Below are 13,593 nucleotides of genomic sequence, written 5' to 3'. Positions count from 1 at the left end.
TTATATTAAAGTGCACTGTGCACTAGGGTATTAGGTGTAAATAAATACAGTCCAGTTTCACAATAATAACACAAAATGACTTTAAAGTGCATTCAGCAACCATTGATTACTGCCAGAGATAGATCAGTGTTTATAAAGTGACATGTGCAAGTGCAAAATGTGATAAATTATAAATTATTACACAAATTACAAAAATTTAAAAAACGGCTTTGAGGCACATTCAGCAGCCATTAATCACTGCCCAAAAATAGACAAATGTCCATAAAGTGACATGTGCACGTGCAAAAATTTAATAGATTGTTACACAAATAAAGAAATCTATTTAAAGCACAATAAAAAAAATAAAAAAAAATATCAACAAGTCTTTTATCGATCACCTAATTTAATATAAGACCTCAAATGAATTAAATGGTAAGTAGTTTATCATATATATTGAAACCAGATTACTTTAAAAAATCTGACAGATAATCTGACAGAAAAGCGTTCAGAAAATCGTTGTGTGTGTATGCAGCTTACTGTCACCCAAAATATAAATATAACTTACTTTATACAGGAACTAGTCAATTGCATTCCTCTTTTGATATATCTATGGCACAATCTGGTTTAATACATAACTTACTCGGTCATCAACAACACATCCTTAGAAAACTCCATAATACACAAATACAAAGTGGAGTGCATTGAATCTAAAAAAAAGGCTTGGTCAATTAAAACTAAACCTTATGTTAGGGACAGGATAATTACAATGTCACTCTACTGTATGTCACAAAACAAGGTATTCCCAAAACAAGGTAGCCCACATACGCACACAGTGCATTAAATGTTACATGTTAAGATGCATTAAAACATTTTCACCTGCAATCTGTTGGGCTCTGCTGAAACAACTCTGCACAATAACTTCAATGCTTCAGTTTATATTTTAACACATATACACACATATACACACACAAACACACACACATACACACACACACCAACACCATGGGTTAGCACACCTAGAGTCACAGCTGCCGGACTTAGCACACTTTGACAAAAAACAAAAACAAATGATTAAATATACATGGAGCCTAGCACAGAGAGCTCATTATGAAAATGGTGCAGCAGATCGAAAGATTAACCCCGTCAGTACCGCGACTGCCATCTTGCCCTCGTGGCCACACCACCCAAAGCTTTTCCCTATGAAACGAATCCTGTTGTGTTAGTTTTACTGAAATTTGTTAAAATTCAACACATTGTCCTAGAGTCTATTGTGCAGTAGGGGGCGATCAAGTATCATGGTTTGTGTCACTGCACTTGTACAAACATGAATACTTGAAGATAATTAGATGATGGTTCTTATAACAATGTATGTGCAGTTTGCAATTTTGAGCAAAAGATATGTCTATGCCTCAAGTAAAATAGATGGTTGGAACCTCACTGAATTTGTTGCTTGCAAGTACTTTTAATGTTTATTGCAGTCAGTGTTAACAATTTGCTTTTGTTATTTTTTTGTTAAGTATAAAAGAGAGAGCAAAATAATGCCATTACTTGTTTTTGGTTTCCACTATATCACATCTCCCCCTGATAGGAATCTAAAATGAGCAGCGTGCCACCTGTTTTCTGAGTAGCTGGGACGGTGCCTTGGTACACAGCTTGTTCAGCATGGTGCACACAGGGCGGGAGGTGGGTGTTGGAGAGGAAGCAGTTTGGGAGTAATACATTGGTTACTTGTCTTTGTACATTAGCACATGTCAAATTATTCTAGGTCCTTTCATTTGTGTATTTTGGTTGGTTTGTTTTTCCTTTTGGCTATAAATGCTTATTAATGCTATTTTCTTATTTTTTATTTTTTTTTATCAAGGTCCTATTGAATTTGAGGAATGTAACACAGCCCTTGCAGTAGAAGGTGGGTTATGATAGGTTGTGTGCAGGATTTGTATTCCTGTAATTGAGTAGACTAGCATACTTTAGTGTTTCATATGCATTCTACCTAATATAGTTTTTATATTTTCTCAGGGGTAAAGCAGAAGAAAAGAAAGACATTTGGTCTTCCAACAATAATAAAGAAAGAGAAGGATACAGAATCTGTGTAAGCATTATGTGTTATCATTTGGTTAATAAAACACGTATCTGATGTTTGATATGTGCGAAATATTGTGTATGTAATGTATACACAGTAGGGATGTGCAGGCTCGGATAGGTTAAAATTTTCCCGCCAAGTTCGGATTTTTCCCACCAAAAATCAGGTCTCAGAAAGAGGCAAAGCGTCATCTATCATGGACTTTCGTCCAGGAATGATGATGTTTGTCCACGAAAGTTGACGTTTTACCTTTTTATGAGGCGGGAAAAATCCGAACTTGGCGGGAACATTCAAACCTATCCGAGCCTGCACATCTCTAATGCACAGTATTCAGGTCCTTTAGACGAGGTACACACTAGTATTTAAACAATGCAATTTTAATCGTCACTGTAAGCAAATGTCAGATGTGTTTGACGTGCAGTTGTTAACTTGTGCTTTTAGTACCATTCGTGAGATCAGTGGGGCATGAAGAATGCTGGTAGCATCATAGGTGGGTATGGGGTTATAGAAATCAGTGGGTTCCATTATCAGACCCAGTTTCACTTGCGTCAACAATTCTTATTCTAATTTGTAGGGACCAAGTTGTTTGATATGCTGGGCTAGATTAGTGACTCCCAACCAGAGTGTGTGTATCTCAGCATCAGGCTTGGCTTGTCAAAATTAATTAGGGGTGATGTACGAAGTACCTTACAACTGATGAAGAAATGTGAACTTTTATTTGTTGTGATTGAATTTATAATGCTAAGATTTGCATTTTAAACGTAAATATATCTTTAACCCACATTCAATTTGATATTTCATATTAGTGTGTAGAAAGGTAAATATATATATAATTGACACCATCAATAATGCAGGTAACCCCTCTGTTATAATGATTTGTTTTCTTCTTACAGGGAGAATGCTGATGCTGGTTCTGTTGTAAGTTCTTCTTTGAATTTTTTCTTTCAGCACCATGCTTCATGTGTGTATTACTGTCACCAGCATCATGCGTGCATATGTAATTGGTGGAAATTGAAGATATTGCACATGATCGTATAACCTGCTTCTACACATCCTGCCCAGTGAGATGCATGTAAAATGGGGTCGTCCACTATCCAGCAATAGGATAGCGCATGTGAAAATCTTGTTCACATTATGTTAAAATATTTGACATTTGAGAATATATTTATACTTAATGTATCCTCAGTCAAGCTTTTAATAAGAAGACTTAAAGTAAACTATAGTTAAAATATACACTACTCCTATGCAGCAATTCTATTTATATGCTTCCACACACATATTTTAAGTATTTCATGAAGGTTTATGCTGTTTTATTTAGTTGCTGGTAGATGTGCTACATGAGGTTTTTCATTGCTTTAAAATGAATGACCTTTAAACAAGAAAAAAAAGTAATGTGGACTATAGAACACGGCGGGGTGGGGGGATGTACTGTGATACCATTTCATTAGAATTTGAATACACCTAGTAAATTAGGAGACCCTGTGGTGTAGTGACTTTTTAGCTCTAGCCCAGGCTTTCTACAATATTATCTATTTATGTGTATTACTATAAGAGACTGGAGGTTGTTTTTCTTTGCAGAAGATGTGGTTAGACTCTAACGACATCTTCTGCATAAACAAAGATAATCTCATATTGTGCCTTAAGTGTGGGTAATGGCTAATGTACTTGAGGCAACCTGTGATTCTGCAGATGCTATGAGAGAGAGGTCCAGAATGCTTTACCATTGCTTGCATCAAAAAGTTTTTTTTTTTTACATGGAGCAGATACAAGATAGTAATACATGATCTTGACTATACACTGCAGTGTCTGTCCCATCCACTGTTCTGTGACCTGAGAACAAGGGACTTATGTTTGGTTTTTTTAAGTGTTATTCCAGAGCAGGAGACCATGCACACAATCTTGGTAAATGTGACAGAACTATTTGAAGACCCTACATGGCAGTTGTCAGGGAGCGTTATGCTAATGGTTGAGCCAAAAAAGCAGATCTGAACGTTGGCACTTTTGTCAGATTGTTTTGATAAATTTAATTAATGTGAGGGCGCAATGCTCCCCCACTGTCAACACAGGAGTGATTATGCTTAGAAACTGCAGTGTGTCAGGAAGAAAGCAATTAGGATACTAGAACATTTCTGCTGTAAAACACCGCTGGAAATGTCCAGTTGCCTTAAATGTTGTTAGTTAAAGCTCTTTTTTGTAAACTCACCTTCTGTTGTTTTATTTGGGCAGGAACATAGTAAGATCATCAAACTGAACTGACACTTGTTTTATTCTACTAGAAATGTATTTTGCTTTTGAAAATTAAGTGGTACTTTAAAATTTGGTTAAATTAAATTGCGAACTACCATTGTTAGCTGATGTTAGTAATATAACATTTTAAAAGCCTACATATCCAGTGGGTTATCTTAAACGCTTGTGGCACTGCATGAGGAATGTTATGTTGGCATAGGGACGTAACTAGGTCTTGTGGTTGGGAGGCCTAGACGGGCACAGCAAATGCTCTCCACCGCAAGCACAATTGCTAATGGATATAGGGATCGTTGGTTCCATTTCTACACCCCTTTGCTAGCAGTAACAGCATGCCAATGTGCCTTGGAAAAATAAAAGCCCCTATTTACTGCAGACTCTGGATTTTTTTCCATTATTATACTAAATGTCCTTACTGCATGGTAAAGTTTTATACTTTCCTTATATTACCTTCAGTGCTGTTATGCCGGCATTGAGCCATCATTTAATGTGACTCTGTGATATGTTACTCCTGCCCCAAACATTTTATAATCTCAGTCCTATCGGCACCATGTTTTCTGTAACCACCTTTTCCACATTTTACGATTAGGTGAAGAGTGTAATTCCTAGGAGCAGTAGGAAACTCAGAACCATCACATTACTAATGAAGTGCAGATTCATGATAGCTGCAAGGTTAAAGCGGTGAAGCAGGTCCTGATTTGGTTTGACTTACAATGTTTACTTTCTGACTTGCTTGTTTTGGTGCTTATGGTTAATAATTTATGAGGCACATTGAACTGGAAACAGGTCATTCCGTGAGTTTTGAGTGTTGTATTATTTAAATCCTGCTTCCCGTGCCGTACTATATTGTAACACAGCTCTGTAACAACATCTATTAAGTTGTTGTGCATATAGCTATGGTTTGGTTCAAATGAAAAGCTTTTTCATCTATTTCATCCGTAGAGCCAGTTCTGGAAAGATGTGCACAGATAGATGATGACACTGCCTGCTGTAAAGATTAGCCAGCATAGCTATGGAAGCTATTTTCTACAGGTCTCTAAAACTGCTTCAGCTGGTTAGACTTGCCTTGTCACTGAATGCAGGAATATGTTCTCAACTATAGAGCCAGGTTTACTTTAGTCTAAATGTCTTAAATATATTCTAAAAGACTTATTTAATAGTTTATTGTAGTTTTTACTCTGGGTATAGCCTGGAGAGGAGAGTCTGGGCACCAAACAGTTACTTATTTTCTTTCCAGCAGCCCCCACACTCCCTCCACTATACCCAGCCATCGGCCAGCCAGTTTTTAGTTTGGTGCTGAGCAGAATCTGGCACCATTTTGTGGGCGCTACTTTTAAATGGCCCCCGGTTACTTTTATTTTATTTTTTATTTATATTACTTTATTTCTACAAAGAGCAGACAATGCAGGGCATCCTATAGGACACCGTCATTGCCGCTCCAATTAACCCAGCGCTGGTGACTACCGCAGCGGGACTCTGGGATGGGACAAGCACACCACTGCTCCCAGAGCCCGCAGCCTGACGCCGTTGGGAGCAGGTAAGCACAGCTCTTTGTGTGCGGCTTAACACAGGCAGTGCTGGTAGTGTTGGTTCTGGGAATCCCCACGCCACACACTAGTCCACCAGGGCACCGGCTAACAGGATGCTGCTGGCAGTGGCGAAGGCCTTGTTCTTGGGGTCCATACCAGAGGGGGGAGTCCGGCTCTTCCTGTTAGCACCTGCCCCACACCTGGACGCGCTCCCTTATAGCAGACAGGCTGCGCCAGTGTGATTGATTTCTCACTCTCCCCTCCTATAGAGAAGTTCTGGGCAGCCATTTTACAAAATGCATATCTCAGCACATCTCCGGAGAGTCGTTGGACTCCTGTCTCCATGTATACCTCACTATAGCTAGTCTGGCATACATTTAACTCCTTCCTGCTCTATTTAGGGCTGGTGTGTTGAGCACTATTATTGCCCATTGGTTCTGTGCCTTTAATTGTATGTGTGCAACTTTACTGTAGTACTTTATATGTGTAGGCGTGTGTAATATATATTACAGGCGCATATATGTATATGATCTGGTCCCATGGATGGATGATTACTTGGAAGCTTTTCTCCTTGGGGGAGAGCTCTGCTGTATTCCAGGGTTCGGCGGGTTCTCTAGTAGGAATCGGTATGAAATACCGCCGCCATTCAAATCCCGGCACCGCCTGGCCAACAGATGAGCAGAACCCGGCAGCGGAAGCCCGACAGCGCTGGAAATCCTGATCGTCCCTAAGGTAAGTATAAACTAACCTAACACCCTAACCCTCCTTAGGGGTGCCTAACCCTAACCTCCCCCCCCCCCCCAAGTGCCTAACCCTAATCCCCCCTCTAAGTGCCTAACCCCCCCCTTCTCCGATGCCTAAACCTAAGTCCCCCGGTGGGGTGCCTATCCCTAAGTCCCCCCCGGGGGTGCCTAACCCTAACCCTCCCTCCCCCTAGTCTAATCCTAACCCTCCAGGGGGGGTGCCTAACCCTAAGTCCCTCCCGGGTGCCCTAAACCCAACCCTCTCCCCCACCCCCGCGGCTGTCCGCTCGCGGCGCCCGGCATCCCTTCGATCGGGATGCCGGTCTCCCGGCGTTGGGGAAATGTCAGGCGTCTACATCTAGACGACCGGCATTTCACCCTCGCCGGGATATGACAGTTGGGAAGCTGGCTGCTGGTATTAAGGCAGCCGGTTTCCCGATTATATACCCTCTAGTATACCCCTGCGACGGGGTGGAGGGCTGCAGTTTGCTCAGTTTCATTCCCTGCCTCTTCGCATATAAATTTGGGCCCTATGACATAGCTCCCGTCTGCTTTTTATGACAAGCTATCGTCCCTATTTTGTAGATGGCTAAAGGAGCTCCCTTTGGGATCAAGGACAGAGGTCTTCTCAAGACCAATGCACATCTTCGCTGGTGTAAGGCACTAACCTGTCATTAGGCCTTTAGGGTCAGTGGACAGCCCAGGCGAGCCCGTTACTGAGCTTCATTCTGCTGCTCTGAATAGTCTTCAGAACTCTCTGTCTGGTTCTACCACTCCTCCAGCATCTTCCGGTCCTGGTCTGGTCCGCCAGTGTGACACCCATAGCCCATATAAGTCATCAGGGTGGCACACTAAGTTGCGGTTCTATTAAGTTGGTCAGCCTTTTTTCTGCGGCCCTCTCCCTGGAGATACAGGTCTCAGACCTGTTGGTTCTACTCCGACTGCTTCTTCTGCCGCCAGAGTTTCAGGCGTTTATTTTCAGGGCGTCCTCTATGTGCAGCTGCCATTTGTTCTTATCAGGTGGCTCCATCAAACCTCTCCTGGGTTCTTTGGACACTTCAGTAAGCTCCTCTAGGATCCTTGCGATGCACATTGCTCATTTGTTGATTTACCTGGATATCTTCTTGGTGCGGTGGGTGCCTGTTTGGAGCGCCTTATCTTGTCGCTTCCCCTCTTTGATCTTATACATGGATTGGACCTTTCTGCGGTCTTGCTTGGGTTCCTGCCCAGGGTTGTGTCTCAATTCCTCTCCTACCTAGGATTGTGGTTTTGTCTTTCTGCATTCCAGATTCTTCTCGGGAGGTGAACTCTCCAATATTTTTTCCATGGACATAGCTGGAGATCAGTTTCTTTATGGTCCAGTAGGATTTTCACAGTGAGGCTGGCCAGTTTCTGAACAGATTATCCTGGCGGCCCCACCGCCACACTCTGGCGGATCTCCTGCTCCTGTTGTGGTGATTGCTCATTACACTCGGTCAGTGGGCCTTCTTGGACGGCTCAAAGTGGCGTTTCTGCGGTACAGCTGCCACATGATTCTCTGCTCACACTTTATTCGTTTCTATGCATTTGTCACCTTTGCTTCTTCGGGCAAAGGGATTCTCCATGCATCCCAAGAGCGTCTCCTTCTATCGGGGGGGCAGCTTTAGGATGTCCAGAGTGATCCCTGTGCCCCCTAGTGGCGGAAGAAGAAAGGAGGATTTATGGTCTGACCTTGTTATAAACCTTTTCTTCAACTCCATTGGCACAGGGTGCCGACCCTGATGCACTTGGCGTGTGGGGTTTATTTCCTCTGATGTTGGTTCTTGGTTCACCTTTCTCGGACGTGGGTTCTAAGTGTGTGCCGGTGTTCCTTCTCCCTTCTCTTCTTCTCGCTCCTGCCATGGGCTTGCTAATTTCAACTGGCTGGCCGGTGGCTTGGAGTGGGGTATAATGGAGAGAGAGCCTGGGGGCTGCTGGGAAGAAAATAAGTAACTGTTTGATGCCCAGACTCTCCTCTCAGGCTATACCCAGAGTGATCCCTGTGCCCCCTATGGAGTCGAAGAAAAGGAATTTCTGAAGTCCTGCTGATTTAATACTGTGCCTATTAGCAGCAGGTGTGTAAGTGGTGCTTTTAGGGCAAGGATGAGCCCAGTGCTTCTGAAATAGTGGCACACCCACACTGTGTCATGACCACACGCCCTACTGTGATGCAGACCGCTCTCAGTGTAGAGTGGCTAGGTCCCCCTATTCCCCTTTTGTGTGTACTGTTCTGGGTAGTGACAGCAGAATGTTTATCCCCTAATAAAATAAAATAAAAAAACTCCAGGAAAGTGGAATTGGCCTTTTATTGTGTATTTTATATAGTTTGGAAGACATCAGTGGTTTGACTAAAAATCATCATAGGGATTTGGTTTATCTTACAGAATCTCCCTGCAGTTGATGAGGAGGGGTACAGTATAAAGCCAGAAGAAAACCGGAATTATATCCTTTACTGGCATGGACTGTGCATAGTATAGATTTCTGCATACATTTTGTATTAATCACCATCATATGTGGAAGTTTTCCAGTCACCAACACTATGTCACTGCTGGTTGTCTTTGGAAAGAGTTAATCTCCGTGTACTTGCACTGTCCTGTATGTGAATGATTACATAAATGCCCATAGATATTCTAATGAAAGCAGAAAATGTATATCCCTTGGGGGCAGTGAAATCTGGCAATATGCTGCAATACCCATGCAAACCACATTTGTAGAGTCCTGTTGCACACCCCTCTTTGAATCACTGAGAATTGTAACATAGGAGGTTTCATTCACCAGATGAATAAACATGTACATGCTTTTTTCCCCCTAATCGTCTTTAAAGGGATTGATGTAATAATCTACTTTAACACTGTCAGAATCATATCTAGAAAGGATATGTACACAAGGACAGAGACACAGAACATTATTTGTATATAGGAACATGTGGTACAGTTCTTGACTTGAAGGGGTCATTAGCTGATTTCTAAATATTATTCTTCCAAAGAAGTTTATTCACACACAATTTTAAAGTGTAACAAAGGTCAAAATTCAACTGATGTGTTGAACATTTTTAAGTAAATGCCTCCTTCTGCTTTGAAGCCGGCCACACACGGGGCCTGATTCAGAGCCGGACGCTCTGAACGAGCGCCCGCTCTAAATCAGGGCGTGTCTCTTTTTTTTTGCGAGGCGGCCTCTCGGACGCTCGCGTAGCTGTGGGTTACCACCCACAGCTTATGCGAGCGTCCATGATGATTGTCGCGATGGTCAAGACCATCGCGACCATCAGGCTTGCGACGAGACCCTTGCGGTAGGGTCTCGTTGCCGCAAGCCCTGGAGTGATTTTGGCTCTATCAGAGCCAAAATCACTTCCACTGACATCACTAGTGATGTCAGTGGGGCCGGACCCAGACGGTAGGCGTTCCCATGGGAACGCCTCCGTCTGGGCAGCCACGCCCCCGGCACGCACACTAAAGGGGGCGTGCTGTCAATCACCATCGACAGCACGCCCCCTTTGGTACGAGACCCATAACAACGGCTACCCCATCGTCGTTCGGGTCTCGCGCATTTCGATGTTTCCCAAATGCGCACGATGGAGGCGCCTCCGTCGTGCGCATTTGGGAAACATCGACCCGCTTGCGAGCGCTCAGCACTCGTGAGCGGGTCTGAATGAGACCCACGGTCCGATGTGTAGTCGGCGATGCGACGGGCGGTCCCCACACAAGGAGCGATCCGCTGCCCGACCGCCAGATATGCCGGCTACCCCCCGCGTAGACTAGAATGAGATCGTCCGTCGATTCTCCAGATCTCTTGTGCAGACAGAAAGATGTGGAGGAGCAACGGACGACCTCACAGGAGCGTGCAGTTGTCGATATCATGCCCACACACGAAACGATATAGCTGTGATATCATTCCAAGCCATCGGATCGGCTGCTGTATCGCTTAGTGTGTCGGGCCCTTTAAGCCACTTAGAATTACTGTGGATTTCACCTGGCCAGTCTACTTAATTGTCTGAGTGCTGGAGGAAGTAGGTATTTGACTTGGGTTCAAAGAAAGCTAGTTTCTGATTGGATGAGTACTGTGACCATTCAGTTACACGTCAACTATCATTATTGGTGCAGTATTTGATTCGCTGGAGACGTGATTATAGAGGTCCCAATAATTGTGATTCCACTACATGGCTAAAAGTATGCCAACACCATTTTTATTAGGGGTGTGGTATAAGAGATAGACAATGTCTAGATAGACACCAGATGTTAGACAGACAATAGTTAGACAGGGAAAAAAGTTTGACACAAACAAAAGTCAGACACATTAAAGTTAGAAATTTAAAAAGTTCGACAGGTACAAAAGGTCGACAGGGTCAAAAGTTCGACACAAAAATGATCGACTATTATTTTTTTGTTTTCTAGCCCTAATCTTCACCCTAACCGTCTGGGTAAGTGCCTAACCCTAACCCTCGAATGTCGACCATTTTTGTGACTGTCTTTTTCATGTCGAACTTTTGACCCTGTCGATCTTTTGTACCTGTCGAACTTTTTATATGTCTAACTTTAGTGTGTCTGACTTTTGTCTGTGTCAAACTTTTTTTCCTTGTCTAACTATTAACTGTCTAAGATCTGGTGTCTATCTAGACATTGTCTAATTACGGTCTGTTTATAGTCCGGAACCCATTATTAGTGTTTCCGGCCATTTCAGCCACAGTTGCCTAGAATCGAGCAAATAACCATGTAATCTCCATAGTCACATTAGCAGTGGAGTGGGACTTACTGAAGAGCTCAGTGACCTTCATTGTGGCACAGTCAGATGAAGCTTGGTTTCCAACAAGTCAGTTTTTTAACTTTCCACTTGAGCTGCTCCAGCCTACGGTAAATGTTATTGTGAAGAGGAATGGTATGTGAGCAGCTTCAGCTCACCGGTAGGCCATCCAAGCTTACAGAACAGGACCACTGAATGTTGCAGCACGTAGTGCGTAAAAATAGTCTGTCTTTATTTGAGGTCTTTGTGTTTCCATGGCCGAACAGCCACATACCCAAGCCACAGATCACCATCAACAATTAACAGTGGCTGGAGTGGTGTAAAGGACATTGCCATTGGTCTCTGGAGAGATGAAACACTCTTCAGTATATTCCAGTCTGGTGAACAAATATGAGTTTAGCATATGCCAGGAAGACAGGGCCGGATTGAGGACCACATGGGCCTGGAGCTGAAAATGATCAAGGGCCTATTTTCAGAAGTAGAGGAGGTGTGACCATTACTGTGTAGGTGTAGCCAGTACCATGTGGGAGTGTACACACCCTACAATATCAGCTCCAATGTCTTCCTAAATATGTAATAGAAAAAAAAGCTTCATTGTATGAGGTAACTAGTAGAAATACATTGTTACTACTTCTGATTTATGGCTGACCTTGTGGACAGCAAATGGCCAGTCAACATCATGCTGTCATGATGATGGGCCTATTTTTATGTGGAGGCCTGGAGCTGTAGCTCCATCCGCCCCATTGTTAATCTGGCCCTGCAGGAAGATGCTTCCTGCCCGCATGCATACTACTAACTGTAATGTTTGGTGGAGGGGAAATAATGGTCTGATGCTGTTTGTTTGGACTCCTTTTATTTCAGTTGTGGGAAAACCTAATGCTGCAGTAAACAGTGACATTCTAGAGAATTTGATGCTTCCAACTTCTTGTCAACAGCTTTGGGCAGCCCATTGAACACCTTTGAGATGAATTTGGGCAATGACTGCAAGCCAGGCCTTATCACTCAGCATCTGTGCCTGATCTCACTGATGCTGTTTTGGCAGAAAGAATGCAAGTTTACGCTGCCATGTTCCATAACTTAGTAGAAATCCTTCATAGAAAGTGGAGGCTTTTTATAACAGTAATAGGGGACTAGCTTCATATTAATGCCCATGGTTTCAAAATAAGACATTTAAAAATCATATATGGGTGTGAGGTTTGTGTGCCCACGTACTTTGGCCATGTTGTCTGCTTGGAACCCTGATGATGAATTCAACAGAAACAGTGAAGGGACTGTGTATGAAGTCCCGGCAGCTAAATAGCCGCCCGTTCATATCCCGACGCGGGCAGCCCGAATGGAGAAGATCCAGATAGGGTAGGTAAGTACTTTATCCTACCCCTCTCCCCCTAACCCTCCCTTAGTGGTGCCTAACCAAAACCTTCTCCCATAGTACCTAACCCCTCTCTTACCTAACCCCTCCCCCCTGGCTAATGCTAAGGGCGCCCGTACTTACCCCTCATTCGGTACGGCGTTGGGACTAAGGCCCTCATTCAGAGCCGCTCGCTATTTGCGATCGTTCGTTTAAAAAAAAGGAGTGGCTATTCAAATGAACCGTTCGCACTTTGCGGTCTGTTCACGCCTCTAAGTCTGAACGAGCGAGCAAAACTTGCGGTCGAAATTTTGAAAAATACGCCCCCTGGCCGCTCGCATCATACGTCATGTCCGCTATTTATTAGATTAATCGAGTACATCGAACAGCGTATGAACTGCTCGCTATGCTTGTGGTTGGTTTTTTCAACCGCTATTTTGCGAGTAGTTCTGACTAAAAAAAAAAACAAGTGACGTGGTTGCTGACGCTGCTGTATTAATTATGCACACCCATAAAACGCCTGTTTTGACCTTTAAGCAAGCCTGCGTTCTGAATTCCACTCCCTGTTTTCAAGCACCTTCCCCTGTTACCACCCACATACGCCTCCTCCTGTCATTCAAAATAGCAGACATTCGCTATTTTGCGAACAAACTATTTTCGGCCGCACTGACTGGTTCGCGCATGCGTATTACAATCCGTACGCATGCGCAGTTGTGCGAACATCGCTCAGTGCGAACGAGCGGCTCTGAATCAGGCCCTAAGATAGGTGTCAGGATTCAAATGTCGGTATAACTACATCCCCAGTGAAGGACTTGGGGCAATAAGGAATATAGTTGAAAGGTGTATAGCCTTTTAAGTGCATATATATTGAAATAAGAAGTAAGAGGGATACTATTGAGTTGTGAGTTTTTTTTG

General features: G+C 43.3%; 1 protein-coding gene across 1 annotated transcript in view; it reads left to right on the top strand.

Moving 5' to 3' along the window:
- Nucleotides 1-13,593, top strand: part of FCHO2 (FCH and mu domain containing endocytic adaptor 2) — a 144,931-nt gene that overhangs the window by 85,077 nt on the left and 46,261 nt on the right. The window contains exons 9-12 of the mRNA XM_088443761.1: nt 1,841-1,885; nt 1,996-2,068; nt 2,953-2,977; nt 8,978-9,040. Coding sequence (XP_088299887.1) covers nt 1,841-1,885; nt 1,996-2,068; nt 2,953-2,977; nt 8,978-9,040 — 206 coding nt within the window. The remainder of the gene's footprint in view (nt 1-1,840; nt 1,886-1,995; nt 2,069-2,952; nt 2,978-8,977; nt 9,041-13,593) is intronic.

The sequence above is a fragment of the Taudactylus pleione genome, unplaced genomic scaffold, assembly GCF_031769625.1.
Source record: "Taudactylus pleione unplaced genomic scaffold, aTauple2 ptg000333l, whole genome shotgun sequence".
NCBI classification, from domain to species: Eukaryota; Metazoa; Chordata; class Amphibia; order Anura; family Myobatrachidae; genus Taudactylus; species Taudactylus pleione.
Note: the sequence above shows the minus strand (reverse complement) of the source record. Positions and strands in the feature narration are given on the sequence as shown.